Raw genomic sequence first — 22270 nt, forward strand, 5'->3', positions numbered from 1 at the left:
TTTTCAGGGTGAAAAAAATAACTAATGATAAATTTTGCGACAAGACAAACTCCTAAGCAGCCTGCAAACCAGCTGTCCCCTGAGGCGACGTGGCTCAGACAGGAAGACATAGAAGGCCAAGTCGCTGTTCTGTCTCCTGCGGGGACACAGGCAGGGACTCTGGAGACAGCTGCCAATCACTCGGGCTGGAACAGCGAGAAAGGGCAGCTCCTACCCCACATCCCTGCTTTGACGCAAAAGTGTCCTCTCGAGGCTGGTTCAGCCCGCTCTGTCACCGTAGGCAGCAATAAAGCCTTTTGTCCATTTCTTATAGTCTAAGGGAGTCTCTCCCTGAGCATGACAGTCAGCATCACACTTTCCCTTCCGAAGAGTCTCGGGTACTGCCTAGAAAGGTCCTTGCTGCCCATCTGGACCACGTTCAGGGCATCCCTCTTCCCTAGGGTACCCAGGGATCCCTGCGTGGTTTGACCCCTATGTCAAACCCTGCTTTAGACACTCCTGAGTCAAGGTGGTGGCAAAACAGTATTTTAGCTTTGATTTTAATGTGTTAGTTTTATTTTTAAGGCAAAAGCATTTGTGCTTTGTTTGTACAACTAAAAATAAAAGTAAATAAGGCATAATGGATGTGTGTATACAGAAATGCCTTGTGTAGGCAAGAATGCTTAAAGGCATAAATACATGAAAGAATACAATAATCCATAATGCTTGAATAGGAAATAAAGTGTATGGAAGGAATTATGAATGAGTGTGAGCATCAATGAATGCATTCAAACATTAAAAAAAAACAAATGCTAGCATAAACAAACTCATTATGAATACAATAGCACATACCTGCATGGAAGAAAAGAGGATGAATTTATGGATGAATAGATAACTGATGGATGGATGGATGGATGGATGGATGGATGGATGGATGGATATGCAGAGGAATTCAGCAATGTCTAAATGCTTGTTTGAGCACTTCACCGCATGAATGCATAAATTCATGAATAAATGTTGGTGTGTATAATGACCAAAAGGGGAAGCAGAGAATAAACAGGGCATGTAAGTTTCACTTGGCATTGGAGAAAACAGAGAGTAAAGTAGAAATATAAAGGTTCAAGATCTATATGCTACACACCCAGATCTGTAGGAATATTGTTCCACAAAAGCTGGTCAGGGAAGGTGGGCCTCCCTCGGCATTCTCCAAGGGCTCGACATCAGTAATGGAAGGCGGGAGGGTGGATGGTGGGGCAAGAATAAGTGGGAGCATGGGCCATTCGAAGGAAGGCAAGAGCATATGTTGTGGGAGAGGAGCACAGGAAAGAGGAAAGGACCTCAAGAAACTTCACCCGCCCATGCCTGTGCCGTGGCCTGGTGGGGGCCCTGGATGGGGCTGAATGCCCCATGGGCAGATAACTGGTCTACCATAGGTGACTTACGTGCCTTCAGGCTCCTGAGGAAGAGTCTGTGTGCCATTTACGTCACCATAACCTGGGCATCTAAGCCACCCCTTATACTTTCAACCGATCCTAACCAGGACTAACCTCCAGTAAAGACTTAAGTCATAGTCACCTACATAAATAAACGCAGGCACACGTTTCATGTTTGGTTTCCAGGAATGCCAAAGAGCCTGGAAGTTGCAGTCTTCCCACAGAAATACTAGCTTCCCCTTATAACTAGAGCCCATGGGCCAACAGGCGACAAGAACACACATATCCTGCTTTTCTTCCCAAATTCAGCACTAAATACAAGCAGAGCCTACAAGAAGCAAATGATTTTTCACTAGGAAGCGGATTTTCCTTAGTTGCAGAATAATTATTAACTCAGCCTCTCTACACCTCACTTTCCTTTCCTTGATATGAAAGATGGTACATTAAAAACACTGTCCCTAGAGATGGCTCTTGAGCCCTTAGATATCTAACACCCATTTATTTATCTGTCTGTTGCCCAAGTTCTGAAATAGCTGCCATCAGGCTCCACCTGACAGGTGTAGACCAGGCAGGTTTAAGGTCATTCTGGCTGCCCCTACCACTGCACCTGCAACCCTCTGCCTCCCAGCCCGTGGTTTACCTGTTGGGCGAAGGGACAGAGGTGACCCTGGCTTGTGTTACTGAAGAACACATTGATGAGCTTCCAGTCGTTTTGAAAGTCAAGTTGCTGGAAAAAAAAAAAAAAGAAAGAAAGAAAGAAAAAGGACAAGAGCATAAAAGGAGAGAGTGGTAAGACATGGCATTAAGAGAACTTTTTCCTTTTCAAATCTGTCAATTTCATTAGCCACACCCATAAAATCATATTTATGCATTTTTTTCCAATGAAGAAGTACATGGGAGGAATCTAAAGTTGTATAAACGCTCTAGAAGGCAATTTGGCAAAATGCATCAAGAACTATTTTTTAAGGGAATATCTCTTGATCTAATAATTCCACTTCCCAACATATATTTTAAGGAAACAAGGATACATGAAAGATTTAGCTGCAATGATGAAGCCTTGTTTATAAGCACGAAAAACTGGCAACAACATAAATGTCTAAAATAGGGGATTGCTGTATAAATTGTGGAACACTCATAAGATATAGCTGCTAAGACAACGCTGGAAAATGTAATTATCGTCATGGGAAATATTACATTGAGAAAAGCAGGTTATAACAAGTAGCTACATCCAGTAACATCCCTGTTTAATAAAATATATACTTAGAAAAAATACAGAAGGGAATATACATCAAGTTGTTAACAGCAATTATGTCGGGGTATCAGGTTGAAGAATGGTTTTAATATTCTTTTTGTTTATCCGTGTTTTCTGATTTTTCTATAATGAACGTGTATTAGTTGCAGAACGAAAAAAATAAACTTTCATTTTGTTTTTTTAAGAGGCAATGCGGTGAGCTAGAGAAACCTTAGACTGTCACCCAGGCTGCACTTTAGATTTTAGCTTAACTAGCTGTGTGAACTTGGGCAGGTCCCATGACTCCTTAGGAATTCAGTTTCTTCATCTGTAAAATTATGGGATTAGGTTCAGGATCTTCTAGCCATTCTCCAGAATGTTATGAGTATTCTAGAAATTCTGGAATTCTCCCAGTAGGGGAAACACTTAATAGCATAGCTCCTGCACTCGTCACTGTTCTCGTAGAACCTGAAATGACCTAGCTTTAATCCCCGAACTCTGTAATGAAGTCATGGCTGGCCCAGATAGCATCTTCTCTTGGTTCCAGCAGTCCAAGCTCAGTGCTGGTTACAGCCAGCTTGGTGGCAAGGCTTGCCTTGACCTGGTACTTGCCTGTAAGGAGGCCACAAAACATTTGGGGATGCTTATTACAAATTCATCTGAGTAAAGAGCATCTGAACTGCTAGGAGAATGGGTTTGTTGAGGGTCAGAAGCTTGCCCCTGGCCCCAGCACATGTGCCAGTCTCAGAGCCTGAGGCCACCGGGCACACTGCCCAAGACCCCAGCATGTAGGTTACATGACCTCCACCTAAGACCTAAAATGAATATGAAAATAACAACAATCATCACCTCAATGGCATTGGCAACTACAGGCTTTCATTGGAGCAATGCCTCCGTGCCAGGTACCTCTGATGCCCCATTTAATCCTCCCTAAACCTGTCCGGTAGCCTCTTTTATTACCCCCATCTCATAAATGTAGAAGCTGAGGCTTAGTGAGGTCAAGGGCCTTACCCAATGTCACACAGCCAACAGGCTGAGAAGTCAGGACTCACAAAGTGTCTCCCTGTGGAAGCCAAGCTCTCAAGTGCCTTCCCGGGTGGGAAGTCATTTTCATCTGCTGACTTTTAGCAGGACCACATTGCGGACGTAAGAAGAAGCCCTGTGTTTTAATGGACTCCAGAGAATTGCCACAGGAAGGGCATCTTTGGGGAACCCAGACCACACCGGTTGCTGTGTTCAGGGCACAGTGGCAGTGGGGTCACGCCTGCCCGGTGTGTTTGGTCTGACGGCCTCGGAGCAGACACGGGCAGCCCCGACCTCAGAGTCAGGCGGGTCCTCACCTGGTTCTCCCTCATGCTCCGCACCAGTCCTTCCGCCTCTGCCCGTAAGTCTCTGCAGAGAGGGAGCGAGCAGAGAGGAAAGTGAGTCCAACAGAGCTTTGTTGAGGGCTGGAAGCTTGCCCCTGGCTCCAGCGCAAGTGCCAGCCTCAGAGCCCGAGGCCACACTGCACCACCCCTGGCTTTTGCAGGGCAGACACTGACCTGATTTTTAAAATTAGGCCCATCAGGCAGACTGAAATCCATGCGGGAGACACATTTTGACTCTGATTTAATACAAACCTTTATTTCTAAGCCTCTTTGACTTTGCCAGTACCCCCCCCCGCCCCCCCCAACCCATCCAGATGCCCAGGACAGACAGGAGTACACAGTCCCAGGGGAAGCCAGAAACGGGACTTACTGAGCACCAGTGTGGGCCACAACTGTCTTCCCAGGGGCGCACAAAGGCCTCAGAACAGAAGGGTTGAAATATCTGATGATGTCTGAAAGGACTAAAGAGAGAGCTGCTTTGAGGCTGTGGCCCTGCCAGCTGGAGGGGACCTGTGAAGGCAGACCTCCCCCGCCACCTCGTAGGGGGAGGTTCCAGGGTAACTCCACTCTTCCAAAGCACGCCCTTCACAACCTGCCCTCGGCTGCGAGGTCAGTCTCGGAGAGGGCCCCCGGAAGTGACTGGGGCTGAAAGCTAGCACCTGTCCAGGGCTAGGCCAAGCCAGCGCTAAGTGCTTTACATGTGGGAAGGGGAAACTGAGGCGGAGAGGAACTAAGCAAGCTACCCAAGTTCTCACGGTAAACTGAGGTTGTTGGGATTTGAACCAGAGCTTTGAAACACCAAGCTTTTCACCATCACGCACCATCGACTCGTTAGGGGAAGTGTGCTAGGACAGGGACCTGGGTAGGCTGCCTCCCAGCCCCCCTTCCTCCTCCTGAGAGTGACAGCAGGGCGGGAAAGCTCCGGGGAACACATGTCCCAGAGCTGACAGCCAGAGGACCGCTAAAAATAGTGCTGTCAGGAGTAGTTAAGTTGTATCTTGATCCCAAGAGAGGAGAGGGCAGAGCCGGGAGAGTGTCATGGGAAGGAGATGCCTCCCCCCACCCCCAATCCCTCCTTCCCTTTTACCCCCATCCAGAAGGGCCTGGGGCTCTGTGGGAGCAGAATCCAGCCCATACTGTGCAGATAGCAGACAGCGGGCAGGAAGTCAGGAGACCGGTCTCTTGGCTTTGTCAGCCTGGACAGTCACCCAAGTCATGTGTGACTGGGTCTTCATCCTCAACCCAAACTAATGAGCTTCCTTTTCTAAGTCCTGACCAACTAGGAGGAGAAGCCCCTTCCCACATGTGGTGAGAAAACAGGAAGCTCAGAGGCCAGCTGAAGATGACAGGGACAGTGTATGCACACGCGTGTGAGTGTGTGCACGCGTGTGTGCATGCAAGCGGGCGGCTGGGAGAGAGAAGACCTTTTCCCTCGCTCCCCTCAGGAGAGCCTGTGAGAGCAAATGACAAGACATGAAAAGCTGGTGCTAGGTCTTTGGGAGAGAATCGCTTTCCAGAGTAGAGGTGTTTGTATCGTATTGTTCTTTTGTGATCAGACGGGACCATGCTCTTTTCGCATAAATCTTCCCGTCATTTTGTTTTAGGGCTGCCTCTCTCTCAGTCTCCAGTGAGGTCACAACAAAAGGCGCAGGCTGTGGGGCTGGACCACCTGAATTCAAAGGGACTCTGCCACGTACTGATCGTGTAACTTTGGGAAAGTCCATTCACCTCCTCAAGACTTAGTTTTCCCATCTGCAAAACGGCCACGGTGGGCAAGGGCATGGCTAGATCTGAAGAGCTTGGAGGTTCTGGGATTGAAGGACAGGTGGGCCGAGCCAGATAAAGTTGGGCCAACCCTAACAGACCCCTGCACGGCCTGGATGTCCCTGAAGCCCTTTCTCCTCGGCAGACTAGCTGCTGAGCTCCCGGTCCAGCTCTCGGCTTCGCCCCATTCTCCCATGCCTTAGGGTGGCTGCACCAACAGCTCCGGGTGAGGACGTTCAGGTGCAAAATCTGCCCTCCCTGCCCCACCTCCTGCTGCAGCTCTGCTTAGTGGGACTCCTGGTCACTCGGCTGGTGTACGAGGGGTCACCAGGACTTTTTACCATGTGGGTGAGGGGCCAAAAAATGGAGACGAGTTGAGAAATCAGGCACAGCAGCAGCTGTGTTTGTGCTGCAGAGCCTAAACTACATCCCACCTTCCCAGACACCCCAAATATCCCACCACGCTTCTCTTTTCCTACCATTTAAAGGAAAATGGGGCCAAACCGAGGCAGAGCTGCGACAGCCACTAAGTTGTTTGGGACGTCTTCTTTTGGAACACTTTGACCTTCTGCAAGGGGGCCCTGCCGCCACTTTGGTCAGCAATATCCCCTCACCCGTCAGTCAAATCCTGGAGGGCTGGACATCCGGTCTCAGCCTTCCCTGCTGGAAGGGGAGGGCTGAAAGCAGGGGCATTATCCTGCTCATCCCTGTCCTTTGCAGAGATCCTAGTCATTCCCAGGCCCTGGGAGAAGTTCACTGGCTGGGCTGACAGGGCACTATCTACCTCACTCGCTGTGCTCATCATGTGGAGGTGACATTGCAGCATCTTTGCTCTAATTATGAAGTGAAAGGTGGTTTCCTCGTTCTTGGCTTGTGAGCACCAAGCACAGGTGACTAACATCCCGCTAGGCTAATGCAGCGGCATTAAGGGACTTGGAGGCTTCAGAAGGTCTTAATAGAGTTGTAAGGGACCTTTGACAGTAAATGAGAAAAGCCAGGTCACGAATTGCATATTCATAAGCACATTCGTATGTGAAAAGGCCAGAATGTTACACAACGATCATCTCTGAGTACCGGGATTAGAGTTAATTTTTATTTTCTTCATTTCGTTTTCCTGAACCCAATTGACATCTTTATTTTACGAGTAAGGAAGTTATTACAAAATGAAATAGACTGAAAATCAGACCTGGCTCTTCTCCTTGGTGTGGGGAGAGGGGAGTGAAGAATGGTGGAGAGTTTCCCTCGAGGAAGTGCTACAAGTCCAGCCTTGGGGTCCTCGGGGAGAAGGAGCTTCAGGACTCTGCCACTTTGAGGTCTCCCCCGGGTCCCTTAACCTAATGCCTCACGCCTTCTTTTTGCTCAGAGACCCTCAGACACATTTCTCACGCCCCCCCACCTTTTGGGTATGTGACTTTTCATACCCTGGCTCCATGATGAAATAGCCAATAGGATACACGCTCTTCACTAACCCAAATGCTGCTCTGTTGGGAGGGATGGGGACAATCTGGAACGTGGCCATAAAGACACAGGACCCACCTGTCACCACTTCCATGCATGCCTGCTGTGGCCTTCTGTCCGTCCTGCAAGTAAAAGCAAACATGCAAGCCTCAGACTGCACCTGTCAACCCTTTCTCTCCACTAATGTGGTCTAGTTCATAACAAGCCGTGGCTCAGCCTCACTCTGGTTCTGGATTTATCCTTCCTGGAGTCAGAGACACACCACAGATGGCTATGGAGCCACCAGAATAGGGTGAACAGCTTTGCTGGGTCCTCCTCTAGTCTGGCCCAAAGCTGGAAGGGGATGCAGCCCCAGTGTAGAAGGAGAAGGACCCCGGCCCAACCCTGCATGCTTCCCCCAAAGCAGAGCAAGGAGACAGGTGGTAGGAAGAACTCCATATTCGACGCCTCCCCCCCCCCTTTCCTGCCTATTCACCCAGAGGCCCCAGGGGGATGTGTGGGCACAGGAGTGTCGGGCGAGGAGGCAGGAGCCTGGGTTCTCCTCCCTGTTTTGCCACCTGCTCCTGAGGCCACTTGGAGCAAGCTGTCTCCTCCCTGGCCCTCAGGTTTCCCCAACAACCAAGCCAAGAGATGAGAGCAGATCCTATTGGAGGCTCCTCTCAGCTCTATGGCTCTGTGGTTCCAGAACAGTTACCATTTTTGCTTCTCCAGGTCAACGGTCCCAGAGTCTGGAGGCTGGAAAAGATAGGAGGTGTGAACAGCCCAGCCAGAGAAGGAGGCAAGAGCCTGTCCTTGCAAGACCCCGGCTGCCTCCTACCAATAAAAGGGAGCCCATGGATCCAGAGAAAGGCCAACTCTGCTCACGAATGTCAGGCTTCCTATGCAACACGTTTGCTCATTTGTTCATCAGAGCCCAGAGCAACTGAAGGCATGAATGTTTTCTTCAGAACAGGAAACAGCAACAGCAGAGCTTAGATTCAAATGCCTCTGTGTAGAATGTTAACCTCCACTTAGACACAGAAGGGGTTGTTTTACTGCATGACGTTTCTCATCTGAAATTCTGTTTATTGCCTGTCTCCCTTGACTCAAGTGTTAAGTGCATGAGGGCAAGAGTTTGTGTCTGTTTTGTTCTTGACTATATTCCTCGGACCCAGAATAGTGCCTGACACCTCAGAAGTATTCAATGAATATTTGCTTGATAAGTGTTTTTTGAATGAATGACGCTTCTCATTTTCCTCTCGGTAAAATGCTGGACAACACAGAACACTCCCTGCCGAAGATGTTCCCTGACTTTGGACGGAGGCAAGACTGTGGGAAGCCACCTGGGCAATGTGTCCTTTACAGGCTTCTAGGGGAGTCTAGAATTGCGTCCAGTACATAGAAAGTACTCAGTGTGTATTAGCTATCATCAGTAGTAGTATTTTCACAGGTTCTGACACAAATTTTCTCTCTCGACTTCCTAGAAGATAGTGTCTCCAGGTGTCATGGTGACAGGTGACAGTTGTACTCACACTACCTACACCCAGTCTTCTGCTGCTTCTCTTTAAAGAGCCTGTCTATCCTTACCCACCCCGCTCAGCGGACAACCAGTCTGTAAAACTGGGTCACACTTCTGGAGCCTTCTTGGGAGGGCAGGCTGACCACAACCTTCATCTAAGTGGGACAAAGTGTTTTTACTCCCCAGGAAGAAGGAGTTTGAAAGGTAAAATTTCCAGGGAAATGCGGCAAGCTAAACAAAAATCAGGAATCATAAACCAGGATGCCAGGCCGTGAAGTCATGAGAGCAGCGGGCTGCTGGGCTGAGGCAAAGTGGGCAGCTTGTGCCCAAGCAAAGGGGACCTGAATGATAGCAGAGCCCCTGCCCAGAACAAGCTTGTTGTGGCTGGTGAGGGGAAGGAAAGAGAGAGAACAAGAGGAACAAGGTGGGGAGAGCGGGAGAAGAGCCCAGTTAGAAGTCACAGAAAGGGAAGGCTGGGACAAACCCAGCAAACTCCTATGTCTCCATCTTGCCTGCTGGCAGCCATTTTCTCTCCATATCACCTTGGCTGAATGCACTATGGCACTGGAGATGCAAACCTAAATGAGACACAAGCCTGGTCTTCAAGGAAGTTGCTAGAATGACCTGTAACCTCCCCGGCACAGAAAATGCCTAGAACTCTTAGTTAAGCAAACAAAGCAAAACAAAAGAACAAGTCATAGATACTACGTGCAGTATAACCCTATTTAGGCTACACACACTCTCTTCCTATGTATTGGTGTGTGTGTGTGCACGCCTGTTTGTGTGTGTGTGTGTGCGCGCGTGCTTGTGCAGACTGAGCAGAAGAGGTGATCAAATGAGATCTTCAATTTTTTATTCTGTATACATGTATTTTGTTTGATTTGTTTTAACATTTGTTTATTTTTGAGAGAGAAAGCAAGCGGGTGAGGGGCACAGAGAGAGGGGGACAGAGGATCCGAAGTGAGCTCCGCACTGACAGCACAGAGCCCAATGTGGGGCTCGGACTCATGAACTGTGAGGTCACAACCTGAGCCAAAGTTGGAAGCTTACCCACTGCCGCCCAGGTGCCCCTGATTTTTTCTTATACATTTCATATGTACCGCATGTTAGTTTGGAAAAATATTTTATGAGCATTTGTAAATCTGCTCTTTAAAGTTCTTTGAGGAGGGGCGCCTGGGTGGCTCAGTCGGTTGAGCGTCCGACTTCAGCTCAGGTCACGATCTCGCGTTCTGTGGGTTCGAGCCCCGCGTCGGGCTCTGGGCTGATGTCTCAGAGCCTGGAGCCTGCTTCCGATTCTGTGTGTGTGTGTCTCTCTCTCTCTGCCCTCCCCCGTTCATGCTCTGTCTCTGTCTCAAAAATAAATAAAAATGTTAAAAAAAAAATAAAGTTCTTTGAGGAAAAGTTGGTCTGGCTGAATTCAACAAACGCATACTACAGGCACAGGTAAGTGAGCCTTAGTTACAGAAAGTTTCAGGAATTAAGGGAAAAAAAGTACCAGTGTTATGAATTCTTTTCTTTCTAAATACACTGCTTTCCGTGATTTTTCCCTGGCCCCATACTTTCTATAAACCAGGCTGAGTTCACAATCGCAGTCTCTGGGTAGACAGGAAGGCTGCCTCCTAGGAGCTGTGTTTCCAGGTTTCACCCTGAAGGCTGAGGTGCCGTCTGTATGATAAGATTCTGGGAGCAGGGAGTCCATCCCTGACTGGAGCTGTGTTCAGTGCCAGGCCAGCTCACAGGAGGAGAAAGGGGGGGCCAAGAGTGACAGGCAGGAGCCCTGGGGTCTGCATAATTCATGAGCGCGAGAGCTCCCAGAGCTGCAACCACAGAGGGGAAGTCATCACCCCTAGCCAGGTCTAACTTTAGAGACCTGACTTAGGGGGCTCCCTTCACTGAACTTCTCTACCTACACGGGAGAGTGCTCGAGTCCTCCAGCGAGGGACACACACGTTCCGGGCACACAGGGACACATGGGCTCAGCAAACTCAACGTGCTATCCGTGACGTGAAGCCTCTTTTCTCAATCACCTCCCCTTCCACACTCTCCCACTAGCAGACCCCCACCTTCACCCCCATCTACACACACTCAAGGTCACACCAGGCACAGATAGCCTTGCCTGCCAGGTTCCCCTGGGCCCCTGGTCTGTTTTCTAATGTGAAGTCTGGTTCTTTCTGGAGGGCCAGCACCGGGCATGGGGAGTGGGCCAGGGCTTGTGGCGAGGGGACAGGGAAGGGCCGCTGGGAAGGAGCTGTGGTAGGTGGAGGAGGGAGAAAGGCACTGGAGGGGATGGTGGGGGAGGGGAATGTCCTGGTTCCAGGGCCGCGATGCAGCAGGACTCTGGGGTAGAGCGGAGAATGCTGGCCTGGGCACCCCTTCCCAAGACCCGGCCAGGGTTGGGGTGGGGGGGCGGGTCCTGCTGGAAGCCAGCACCGACCTGGGAAATCATACTGGCGTTTGGCTCTGTTCTCCAACCCCCTTCTCTCCAGACCCTCTTTCGCTGCTCATCTCTCTCTCCTTGTTCTTTCCGCCTCACTCATTGCTTTCTTTCCCCTTCATCTGACCATATAAAATATACCACCTAAAATCTATTAGCAAAGATGGGTAGATTTTTAAAAATTCACCAAGCGTGTAAGGATGATTTTTCTTTAGCTCATAAATAGAAAGTTTCAGAGATCTTTAAATTTCTCTGTGATCTTTGACTTTATTTATCCATTGATTTAATTCTTTAATGAGAAACTCCCAAAATTTCCTCATCCTGATGTAAAGGGAGTCATTCATCTGATTGAAACACAAACACACACACACACACACACACACACACACACACACACACACACACACACACACACAAAACCCTCTAGGGTTTAGAATGCTTCTAAGTCAGAGAATGTTCTTCTCTCCCGAAATGAAACACCTTGCCTGACTACCAGGCATGCATCTGAGGCTCACCAGTCCCAAACCCTGACTCCCACCTCCACATCCTTGAAATACTCACAGGTTCCACGTAGCCCAGGGCTGCCACAAATTTTATATCAGAAGGTCTCACAGAGTGGACTGCAAAGACAAGAACTCCTTTAAGAAGGTCTAGATCTGCATTCCCCACAAGATGAGCCAATGATGCTAGATGGCAGGGGCAGGCCATGGCAGTGAAAAGCCATGGCAGTGGAAAGCTGAAGACCAGGTGGTCACTGGGACCCATAGGAACCCAGCTGAAAAGAGGCTCATTCTTCTCTGGAAGCCACAGGTATCCCATGGAAGGTCACTCATGGCCCTCCTTTTCCCTCTTGCTGCCTCTTGCTTCCCTCTATCCCTTGGCTCTGCATTTCCCCATTAATAAGTAACCAGTAATGACCTGAAATGACCTGAAAATGACCTGGGTACAAAAGGGATAATGTCAGCTTGAAGAGTGCCAGAGAACGGCACTCAAAGAGTGCCGGAGAACATTACTCTGTGAACACACAGAAACCTCAGATGCAAGCCATATGCAAATGGTCCACCAGGAAGCCTCCATGACCCACCTGGGCCACAAGCATTTTTAGAACTAAAGTCTCCCTAGAAACCACGGACCTACTCCTGGTCATGTTACAGGGCCATTACAAGTAAACTTCCTGAAGAGATCATTTCCTGAGAGGTGCATCGATTTCTTTTCCTAGCTACACTCCTTATATAACAGAATAGTAAGGATAGCATGCTTAACTGGAAACTGATAAGACAGTGCAATGCAAACATAAGCAAAGCCATTAAACATGGTCTATAATGCAACTATTTGACAGAATAAAGCCAGAGAAGACAGCCAGCTCAAGAGCAACACTCATACCATCCAGGTATTAGACAAATCTAGCCTGTTATAGGAGAAAAATGTCTACAACAGCCACTGTAGCTTACGAGATCCAGGAAGGCACATGAGTGACCAAGTTCTAACCCACAGCTCCTATGGCACCATCTGGGCCCCCTGAAGGTGAGCTCCCAGAGGTCACCCTTTCCCAGGCAAGCCACTGTGGGGCCATGTTGGTTCTATCTCTGGTGTCCTTCTATAGAAATGGCTGAAGGGAAAGGAGGTGTTAAGGACTGAGGCTGGGGAAGAGGCTTGGATGGCCAAAGGATACAAGAGGAGTAGGACTGGAGCCTCTGCTGGCCACCTCACAAAGAAGATGCCAGCCTTCCAGGCTCATGGCTCAGGGTCACATACCTGACTTCGGAGGCACACTGGATCCTGACTTCTTTGGGTTGCATGAGAATGCAAAGTTCTTCAGGGCCTGCAACAGAAACCAAACATCAGAAACATCAACTGCCCTCGTAGAGAAATATTGTAGGTCCTGAAATCTGGTGTACTTTGACCATGTACTTGTTCTCTCTAGGCTCAAAATTCAGAAGCAGTGATTATCCATAGTCATGTTCATCATAGTCCCCGTTCACCTAGTAAAAGGGAACATGTGTCTATTGACAATGCCCTTAGCAAGTGGCAGGTAAGGATGCCTCAAAACATATGTGTATTTTACCACAGTAAAAAAAATAATTAAGAAGAGACCCAGTATATCTAGACTAAAAAGTTAAAAATAATCCATTCTATGCTATCATATTTTTTATATCATCTACTTTCCCTCTTTTAACTTGCTTACCTGCATAAAAGCAGGTACAGGAAGCATTATGTTCATGTGCTGCTGGAAATGAATGGTAAACCAGAAACTGGGAAACTCGGGAGTCCCTGCCATATCAGTGTGTCCCAAGCCCAGAGGGGCTGCTGAGAGCAGAGAAGGGACTGGGTGACCAGCACTCGGGTTCACATGACCACTCAGGCTTCATCAGGTGCCCACACAGGTCCAGAGCAGCTGCTGGCAATCACATAGAAGGCGTTGGGAAGGAAGATCATCTTTTCTCCCCAGAATCAAGAGTAGAATAGGAAATATGCCAACAGGGGAAAACACACCATAAATAGGCTGCTTGACCACATCTCACTGTCACAAGACACAAGTTAATTTCTCTGGAATTACTGATTTCGGTAAGAGATAAAGAATTTATTCTCAGCCCTTATCTTGTGGATGTTCTGGGAAGACCTCACCCAGATGCCTCCAGATAATTCACGGCATCTGCTCAAGGTTCACAGAGATAACAAGCCCATTTATAACTCTTTCTGGACGCTTCTGGGAACCACCAGCTCGGAATGCAGAGATGATGAGCCTCAAATTCCAGGAGATATGGTTGTGCCCTCTCTGCTGTACCAGGCAGCTTCACTGCTCCCGGGGGAAGCAGCTCATCCAGCCCATTCCATCCAGACCTCAGGGGGGCACCTGCCAACTTGCATCGAGATTTGGATATACCCACCAGAAAAGGAACCCACCCAGCCACCCCTCTTCTCCTACCAGGACAAAGCCCTCACCTCTGGTGATAGTTGCTTTTCCAGTGTTTTCTCGCCAGGAGAGGTAGTGGCCTGGGTGAGCCCTAAAAGAAAGCAAATACAGTTCAGATTATTTAGCTGCAGCTTTAGATTTACAGACTTCATGCCCTTCCTTCCAGCTCTATCTATGTGCCCAGCTCAGTAATGTCCCTTGTAGTAGAAAAGTCCAGGTTCATCCCTCCAGCTATCTCCTCCATTGTCAGGGACACCTGCTTTCATTAACACAGCCTATTAAGGCAGAGTCCCCAAGTTGAAAAGCAAGAGTGTTACCTGGCAGGGGTCAGTAATAACCCTTCATCATGCTGTTATCTAGCAATAAAGGCATAAAGATACCTTTACTGGCTCCTTAGCAAAGGGCAGAACTCTTAAGGTAATGTTGGACACCTAGCTGCTGTTGTTTGGGGATCCAGGACAAAGCAAGGGAGGCAAAGGACATTCTGGAATAGTCTGAAGGGTTAGGTGAGTTTCAGAGGTAACCGTGAGATTCCCGTGGGGATGTCTAGAAGGGTCTTGCTGAGTGTGAGGTGGAGGGGGAAGAAAAGGCAGGTAGAGAAACTGCAAACCTCAAAGACATTCTCTTCCTCCCAGCTGACTTTGGGGCAGTCTCACAAAATATTTACATTTTCTTTACCTTCTCAAAATATAATTTACATATGATAAAAGACTCATCCTAAGTGTATATGCCAAAGAGTTTTCCCATAAAACACTTAATTTTTGAAATACACAAGTAACACTATAGTACCTTTAACAGCCCTCCAAATAAAGGAACAAAAATTCGCCCACAGTGCCACTACCCCAATAACCAAACGTGGTTTGTTCACTCTCTTGGGTCTATCATCAGGCTCCAGACGGGGCACTCTTTCCATTTAGTTATAATCAGTGTGGATTACATTATATCCTGCAAGCTCCCTTTAATATTGTATTGTGAGTATTCTTTATATTGCTATGTAATGTTGATATTTACTTTAACAGCTTCATGATACATTTATGATACTGATACCTAATCATAAATCCTGGTCCCTTGTGTCTTCTGACTTTCCTTGCCCAGTTCTCTGCCCCTGGTACACTCTTTCTGTAAGGATGTACCATGTGAGAAGCCCCAAACAGCATTAGACAACGCCAAAGTGGGGGGCCTGACCTGAGGGAGATGGCTCGATTTCTTTTCTACCTCTGCCGTCTTCTGCAGCTTTACCTTTTGACCCTGAAAAGTATTTATCTGGAGTTTCATAAGCAGTGAGAGTATATTTCCATTTCATGCCCACTGTGAGATCAGGCACTGATTTCCATATTGGAGCTCACGGCAGGAATGATTGCTGTAACTTGCCCCAGATCTCAGTGATAATCCTTACATTCCCAGAAGAAAGCTTTCTGGGCAGAAAGAGCCACATGACAGGGAGGAACAGGGGTGTGGACAAGGACAGAATGCTAGAAAAGGCTGGAGCAGATTTGTAAGTGGAGGGCAGGGTAGAGGAGGGTAGAGGCAGGCAGCTGGGCTATGGAGCTGCAAACGCCAGACTCCTCCGTGAGCAACAGGGAGCCATGACTGATCTTCAAAGACAGGAGTGTTGACGTGTGTTTTAAGATGATCATCCCTCTGGGGGTGGTAGGGTTGGTGAATTAGCAGGGCAAGGAGGAGAGACTTATTTTTTTAAAGCTAGGATACAAATGTATATGGTAGCTAACACTTATATGCAGCTTCTATACGTCAGGCATCCTAAGACTTACATGAAATAATTCATTCATCCTCATGACAACTCTCTGAGATAAATGCTATTAGCCCGACCTTATAGATAAGGAACAGCATCAGAAAGGTTAAGTGACATTTTAAAGGTGACACAGTTAGCAAATGGTGACTGCAGGATTTGAAAATGGGCAATCTGGTTCTGTGGGCTGTGCTCATAGCCAACAACCTAAGTGTAAGTCACAGCCTAAGATCTAGATCAGGCATTGGCAAACATTTTCTGCAAAGAGCCAGATAGTCAATATTTTGGGTTTTGCAGACCATACAGTCTCGGTCGCTATTCAGTTCTGCTATTGTAGTGTGAAAGACATCATAGACAACATGTAAACAGATCAACTTTCTGGAGACTGAAATTTGAATTTCATATCATTCTCATGTGTCATGAAATACCCTTCTATTTTTCCCAACCATTTAAACCTTTAAAAACCTTTGTGGATATCAATGAACGGATTTTAAGGTGTATATGAAAAGGCAAAATACCCAGAATGGTCAACAGAATATCAAAGGAGAAAAAAGTCAGAGGCCTGATACTAGCCAACCTCAAGACTTACTATAAAGCTACTATGTGGTATTGGCAGAAAAACAGACAAAGAGATCCGTGGGATGGAGTAGAGAGCCCAGAAACAGACCCATGGAAGTAAAGTCAACTGATCTTTGACAAAGAAGCAAAGGCAATATAATGGAGAAAAGAGAGCCTTTCAACAAATGGTGCTGGAACAAATGGACATCTACATGAAAAAAAAAATCTAAAAATGTAAAATCTATTCTTAGCCCACAGGCCATACAAAAACAGGCATAAGGCCGGATTTGGCCCCATGGCCATTATTCGCCAACCAATCAATGCTCAATCTATTCTGCTACTATAAAGAGATCATCAAGGTAAAACAGGAAAATGGCACCTGGGGATCAGCAGTAGCCTTTAGCCCCAGGAAGCCCAGATGGGAGCCTGGGATCTGCCTCTAGATTGTCAGGTCGGCTGTTGCTGAAGCTCTTCACTGGGCTTTGCCAGAATCCCACAGGTAAAGGAGCATTGGTGTGGAAGCCAACTATCCCATTGTCTTTGAGAGATGTCCTGTTCAGCACATATCCTAGTCTTCCAGGCTCTAAGCCTGAGAAACAAACAAACAAACAAACAAACAAACAAATCTCTCCTCAAAGAAACCCTTTGGTCCCCTGCTATAAAAAGTAGGTTCCTTAGAAAGATTTTTATGACTGTTAATACACTCAGCTGTCTATAATTTCTAAAAAATTTTCAATCAAATAACATAAGCAGAATATCTAGCCCAGTGCCTGCACAAGGTGTATATTGAAATATGTTCTTTTTGAGGAAAGGTGCTGTTCCTTATCAAAACAATCCAGAGAGAAAGAGGTCATTATTAGCATAATTTTGTAGCAGAAGTAGTTAACATTGTTCTTTCAAGAAGTAGGATGGGGTTGAGAGTCTCCATCTGCTGACTCTAGATCTGAAAGGCTTTAAAGGGGCTCAAAGGAGACTGTTCTTGCAGACAGTAGATGGATCCCTACATCTCTTTCCTGCAAACACTATGGGATCTTCTGGGCCTTGATTTTTCCCTCTGCAGAAATCCTATTGTGCATTTCCACATTCTCTGTGTGTGTGCACATGCGTGATCGTGCCCTTCCACTGAGAGTCAAAAAGGCAGCAAGAACTGGAGGGGTCAATAGCCAGAGAGAAGGGAAGTGAAGAGCATGGGCCCAACATTTGGTGCTGGTTTTACCCTAGAAACATTTGCCAAATCTCTGACAAGAGACATCAGCAGGTAAGAGGCTAACATGCCACGCAGAGCTTCAGGCAGTTGTGTGAAACTGGAGAGAAACACTAGGGTGTAATGTGCATCAAGGAGGGCAGGCCTGGTAAACATCCTGGGTTTCAGTTGGTGCTTCAAAGAGCTAGACCCTTGGAGTAGGGATAAACTTGAAATAGGCCATCCTGCAAAAAAGACGGAGTCCACTTTGAATCATTTTTATTCCAGAATAGACTAAGGTGATATGCCCCTACCTGTCTGCTTTTACGAAGGAAGATATCACCATCTACAACATGAAATTGTATTTCTAATGCCCGGCTTCCAATAAAAAAAAAAAGTACCAGGAAACACCACCAAATAAATAGAAACCAAGAGAGAAAACAAAAAACAAAACAAAACAGACAAAAGACAGTGTATAGTAGTGAACTAATAAATGGGTAACATCCACGGCTCTATTAGCCTAATGTTTTGTTTCAAGTTAGGGTGAGAGGTGAACTAATCAGATCCTTAATGGGGGCAATCCAGGAAATGAGGAAGGTTGAAATATGCTCTTTCCTTTCTCCTGGCTGACTGGAAATCTACATCTGTGCTAGGAAGACCTGGAATAAGTGAAGAGAAGCTTGAGAGTTGATTCAAACTTTGTGTCCTTCCACAACCTACACATATGGACCCTTAGCAACCCAAGTCATTTGAGCACGACCTCTGTCCGAGTCGCTGACTGATCACTAAACCATGCAGACCCAGGGATGACTCCTAGAACGCCAGGTTAAAAAGATAAAAATAAGAAATAAAAAACTGATCAAACACATCAGTGGCTACACATCATGAAGGAGAAGACGGATTCCACAGTTTAAGTCTAGGCAAGTTACTGAAAAACCAACAACCCTCAGAAAAAATTAAACAAATCCAGAATTGCTAGATGTTTATCAAACATGTCCAGTTTGCAACCACAAATTACTAGACATGCCATGAAACTGAAAAGGGAGCCTTGCACTATGGGGGAAAAAACAGCAGTCAATGGAAACCAGTTCTGAGTGGGCCCGGATAGAAGTTAGTAAAAAAAAAAAAAAAAAAAAAAAAAAAGAAAGAAAGAAAAGAAAGGAAATCCAGAGTTGAAAGTTGAAAAACACAACACTGAAAGATTTATTAGATTGGCTCAACAACAGACTTGAGATGGTAGGAAAGAGAACTTGTAAACTTCAAGCCAGATTGATAGATCAATAGAAGGTACATTTCTGAAAAATAGAGAAGAAAAAAAGATTGACGAAAAATAAACAGAGCCTCAGAGATCTGTGGCTACTGCCGAGCATACAAACATACACGTACTGAGTCCCAGAAGAAGCAGAGAAAGAGGCAGAAACGGATTTGAAGAGATTATGGCTGAAAACTTTCCACATGTGAAGAAAGATATTGAGCCACAGATCAAAGAAACTGGGGGTGAAGGGGGGGGGAACTTTAGGTGGGAAAAACACAGAGAGAAATTTACCCAGATACTTGAACTGTACTACCTGCTGTGCCTACGTGTAGTTCTAAAGCGAAGGAAAAAATTTCAAGAGCAGAAGAAAAACACACAGGAGACCAACATTATGATTAACGGTCAATTTCTCAGAAACAATAGACGCCCGAAGACAGTGGGATGACACATTCCAAATGGTACGAGGAAAATGACGCCAGATCGAAGCATGGTAATGTAAGAAGGAATGAAGTGCAGTAAGGGTGAATAAATCCAAAATAATATTAACTGCATAAAGCAGGAGCCAGTACACTGAGGCTCATAGGTCAAATCTGCCCGCAGCTTATTTTCGTATGGCTCTCTAGAGAAGAATGGTTTTCACACCTTTAAAGGTTAAAAAAAAAAAAAAAGAATAGGTGATAGAGACCATACGTGAGCCTCAAAAGCTAAAATATTTTGTCATTTGGCCATTTATAGAAAAAATTTGCCACCCCTGATAGAAACAATAAAAATAATGGAGGGTGGGGTTTAAAATACATGTAACATATTGCTGTGTGGGCAGATTCAGAGTCAATGGAGTCACGCCGATAAGGTTTTTCCTTTATCTGGGAGGTGATTAAAGTAATCATTTAATTAGATTTTAACAAGTCAAGGATGCATGTTGTAATTATAAATGCCAAAATAACAAAAACATGTATAATTAGCAGGCTCATGTTCAGCAGGGTAGGGTGGTGGAATTGAAGTAATAAAAATATTTAATCCAAAGGAGGCAAGAAAGAAAAAGATCAGAAAAAAGATAGGACATCTGACCCTTCACGTTTCAATGTGTCCTGTTTAAACACACTTGGGAAGACCAGGGAAGAAAAGCCAAGGGGGATGTAGGAGACCCTCCTTCAGTATCTAAAGGGGGCCTGGCCTTGCTCCATAAACTTTGTTCCCCAGAACCAGGAGTGGAAAACGTACAGTAAGTGATAGCTGTGATCATAATTTCAGTGTCACAGAGATGGTTAGCACAAACCATTTCTCAGACCTTTCCAACCTCAATGTTCTGTGATTTCCTCATACAACTACAGAGTTCACGTTTTGGGTTTTTTGTTTTTTTTTTTTAAGGTCTGTTTATTTTTGAGAGAGTGTGAGCAGGGGAGGGGTAGAGGATCCGAAGTGGGCTCCACACTGACAGCAGTGACAGCAGTGAGCCTGATGTGGAACTTAACTCACAACTGCAAGATCATGACCAGAGCCAAAGTCGGACTCTCAACCGACTGAGCCACACAGGAGCCCCCAGAGTTCATGTTTTTAACTTGATGATCTGAATCACCCATGGTAACTGCTTGGAGTAACTATATCCAGAATCTAAACATTAAGTGCTCAGAACAGGAGAACTTAGACCCCTTGGTGCTGTCCCCACTGACTCCCAATGTGACTTGGCCCTCACTCCAGTTCTCCGCTTCCCACCAGATAAATGGAAAAAAAAAATTCTTGCCTGTTCCCATAGCACCCTGAGGTATTGTGGAAGAAATTATCAAAGCACTTGTGGCATGATTGAACCCCATGAATCTTTCTCTTTTGGAAGATTGTTTTAGCCTCCATCTCACGGATCTATAAAGGGCTTTGAGCTCCCTGAGAAACTCCCAACTCAGTAAGGTCAGTAAGGGAAAAAAACATGTACTTTTCCATGCTGATGGGAATGAAAGAGGAAGGCATCTGTGCACATTCAGAGAAACAGGTCTGGCTGAGATCAGTCATCCAAGTGGGAAGAGCCATGACCACTGGGGTCCTGGAACTAACAAAAGGCCATTAGAGCATCAGGCCTGATGAGGTAAATTCACACACAAGTGTCCTTAGGGAAGCACCTTCTGAAGCAAAGGTCCTCAACCCATCACCTGCTGCCTAGCCCCCCAAGACAGAGGCTCAGATTTGGTTGGCCTGATGTGGGGCCTAGGTATTGTGGACACCAGAAGTTTTTAAAAGTCCTTTGATTGCTGCACCTGTGAGATTAAGAGCCCCAACTCTTCAGGGAAACCCAGAGTGCATTAGCCCAACATCAGGCCAGGGGTAAGGAGGCTGATTTCAAAAGCAAAATTAAAACAGCCCATGTTCTCTTAATTTACAAATTTCCTTCATATTTTTCCACTTATGCTGTGCCTGGGGCACAATTTTCCACCCCTATCCCTGCCTTGAGGAAAGACAGCCATTTTGTGACCTTAATCAAGAATTAATGTCTCTGAACCTTCACTTCTTCATCTATCAAATGGGGATATGACTGGTTTCCTGACCTTCTTCTTGAGGTTGTCTCAAGGATCAAAGAACAGGAAACTGCTGTGTGAACAGAAGAGGGCTGTACACAAGCTAGGAGTGGCTTGTCTCCCCGGATGAAAGGAAGGCCCTCGCCTTGGGCAGTGCGGGGAGGACTTTTAAGGCCAACGCATGTGCAATTAAGGCCACTCTTCAGGGTACATTAAATTCTCAGACTCTTTGAAAAGTGTATTGTCCTCCCAGCAACCCTAAAGGGTAAGTAAGTGGCAGGAATTATGACCCTGTTAACATTTTTATAGGCTCAGAGAGGCTAGGTGATTTTTACCAGCTCACACAGACCATGCCAGCAAGGGCAGGGACAGGCTCTGGGCCAGCGCTGCCATCCACCAAGCAGTGAGCTGTCCTGGCGACCTGGGAAGGGGAGGGTTCAAGTCAGCCTGTATCTGTCCCCTGTACTGTCTGGGCTATAAGCAGGTCTTCTGGGATTATCTGTCCCTGCATGCAGCACTTTATCCCATGTACACCCAAGGGCCTGCAGAATGCTGTTGACCTGGGAGGAGGCACCACACATGACTGCCTGTGGGAGCGGAGTCAAAAACCACAAGTCATGCTTGGCTGCTGCTCCAACACCAGGACCGCCTGTGCGCCAAGCATCACAAGATGTCAGCATCTCTCCCTCAGTGTGGTGCTTTGGTGGTCACATGCCATAGTCAGTAGAAGGGGACAGTGAGGACTAGAGAATCTTTCTGGGGTAGCTAGACTAACCTCTAAACATTTGTCTTAGAATTCTAGAATGGTGGGGCACCTGGGTGGTTCAGTCGGTTAAACATCTGACTTTGGCTCAGGTCATGATCTCACGGTTCATGGGATCGAGCCCCACATTGGGCTCTGTGCTGACAGCTCAGAGCCTGGAGCCTGCTTCGGATTCTGTG

At 46.7% G+C, this 22270-nt stretch overlaps 1 protein-coding gene across 4 annotated transcripts in view; it reads right to left on the reverse strand.

The window, feature by feature from the left end:
• The window catches only part of PLB1 (phospholipase B1), a 143479-nt gene that overhangs the window by 86277 nt on the left and 34932 nt on the right, over positions 1–22270 (reverse strand). For 2 of the 4 annotated variants that reach the window (XM_047853239.1, XM_047853238.1), the window contains exons 3-10: positions 14108–14169; positions 12920–12986; positions 11726–11784; positions 7927–7967; positions 7311–7354; positions 4381–4471; positions 3984–4035; positions 2053–2139 (exon numbers count right to left, since the gene is read on the reverse strand). In XM_047853239.1, coding sequence (XP_047709195.1) covers positions 2053–2139; positions 3984–4035; positions 4381–4471; positions 7311–7354; positions 7927–7967; positions 11726–11784; positions 12920–12986; positions 14108–14169 — 503 coding nt within the window. Of the gene's footprint in view, positions 1–2052; positions 2140–3983; positions 4036–4380; positions 4472–7310; positions 7355–7926; positions 7968–11725; positions 11785–12919; positions 12987–14107; positions 14170–22270 lie in introns of those variants that run through there. The other 2 variants (XM_047853240.1, XM_047853241.1) reach the window with 2 other exon arrangements.

The sequence above is a fragment of the Prionailurus viverrinus genome, chromosome A3 (assembly GCF_022837055.1).
Source record: "Prionailurus viverrinus isolate Anna chromosome A3, UM_Priviv_1.0, whole genome shotgun sequence".
Taxonomy (NCBI): domain Eukaryota; kingdom Metazoa; phylum Chordata; class Mammalia; order Carnivora; family Felidae; genus Prionailurus; species Prionailurus viverrinus.